Here is a 1,553-nt window from a genome sequence, read left to right on the forward strand (position 1 = left end):
TCTTACCGCTGCCAGTGGGGCCCGGCAGCAGCAGCACGTCATCTGTGCTGCTGCAACGCTGCTGCCGCTGCTGCTGCTGCTGTTGCTGCTGCTGCTGCTGCTGCTGCTGCTGCTGCTGCTGCTGCAGCTGCTGCTGCCACAGGAGAGCACGCTGCTGCAGCGGCGAGAGACAAACGATGCCGCTGCGCTGCAGAGACCTCCGCAGGGGGGGATACAGCAGCAGCATAGAATCTGCTGCTCTGCTGCTGCTGCTCTTGCTGCTGCTGCTGCTGCTGCTGCTGCTGCTGTGAATGCCTGCAGCGTCAGGGCCATCCCCTGTTCTAGACTCGGTAGCCTGCTGCTCCTGTTGCAGTTCTTGCTGCTGCTGCTGCTGCTCATTCTGCTGCTGCTGCTGCTGCTGCTCCTCTTGCTTCTCCTGCTCCTGCTGCTCTTGCTGCTGCTGCTGTTGCTGCTGCTGCTGCTGCTGCTGCTGCTGTGTGAGCCCGAATGCCTCTGGCGAGATGTAAGGCAACGTATTCAAATCCACCACCCCATCTATCCGCACCTGCTGCTGCTGCTGCTGCTGCTGCTGCTGCTTCTGCTGCTGCTGCTGCTCCTGCTGCTGCTGCTGCTGCTGCTGCTGCTGCTGCAGGTGCTGCTGCTGCTGCTGCTGCTGCTGCTGCTGGGGGATGGAGAGGATCCCGGGGACGAGTACTTGCAGCTGTTTTCCTGCTGCTGTTGCAGCAGCCACAGCAGCAGCAGCATCAGCAGCAGCTGCAGCAGCAGCAGCAGCAGCTGTTGTTTGGTCGTCGAGCTGCTGCTGCTTTTTCGTGCTGCTGCGAATGGCTTTGCTGCCATAGCTGCAGCTGCGTTTACCTGAGGAAGTGTTTTGCTGCTGCTGCTGCTGCTTCTGCTGCTGCTGCTTCTGCTGCTGCTGCTGCGGCTGTTCCTTTCTTTGTTTCCCATGCTGCTGCTGCTGCTGCTGCTGCCGCTGCTGCTGCTGCTGCTGCTGCTGCTGACGATGCGTGTGTGGTTCACCTGTCATGAAAGCGTGCTGCTGCTGCAGCTCCTGCTGCAGCATCTGCTGCAGTTGCTGCTCCGTTTGCTGCTGCGTTTGCTGCTGCAGCATCTGCTGCTGCTGCAGCTGCTGCCGGCGGGCCCTCCGCGTTTCTCCACCCTGCAGCAGCTGCAGCGCCATTGCCTCGAAGGACTTGCTGCTGCTGCTGCTGCTGTTGCTGCTCCTGCGGCTGCTGCTGCTTCTGCGGGTTGGTGCTGCTACTCGCAGCTGTTTGCGCAGCTGCTGCTGCTGCTGCTGCTGCCACAGCAGCAGCTCCTGACGACGCACCTGTTCTGCGGGTAGGTGTCGCCGCTTGACCCTCTTCCGTTGCTGCTGCTGCTGCTGCTGCTGCTGCTGCTGCATGGTCAAGTTCCACGGGCCCCCAGCAGCAGCAGCAGCAGCAGCAGCAGACGGCAAGACATAAGCCCAAGTACCTGTAGAACCGGTGAGCAGCAGCAGCAGCAACAGCAGCAGCAGCAGCAGCAACAGCAGCAGCAGACGGGTGCATGCAGCCTGC

At 61.9% G+C, this 1,553-nt stretch overlaps 1 protein-coding gene across 1 annotated transcript in view; it reads right to left on the reverse strand.

The window, feature by feature from the left end:
• Positions 1-1,553, reverse strand: part of EMH_0023520 (ATP-dependent RNA helicase, putative) — a gene marked incomplete at both ends in the record, with an annotated part of 6,210 nt that overhangs the window by 1,508 nt on the left and 3,149 nt on the right. Inside the window, one exon of the mRNA XM_013502153.1 lies at positions 7-1,470. Coding sequence (XP_013357607.1) covers positions 7-1,470 — 1,464 coding nt within the window. The remainder of the gene's footprint in view (positions 1-6; positions 1,471-1,553) is intronic.

This window comes from Eimeria mitis, genomic scaffold (genome assembly GCF_000499745.2).
Source record: "Eimeria mitis Houghton genomic scaffold, Emh_scaff840, whole genome shotgun sequence".
In the NCBI taxonomy this organism is placed as follows: Eukaryota; Apicomplexa; class Conoidasida; order Eucoccidiorida; family Eimeriidae; genus Eimeria; species Eimeria mitis.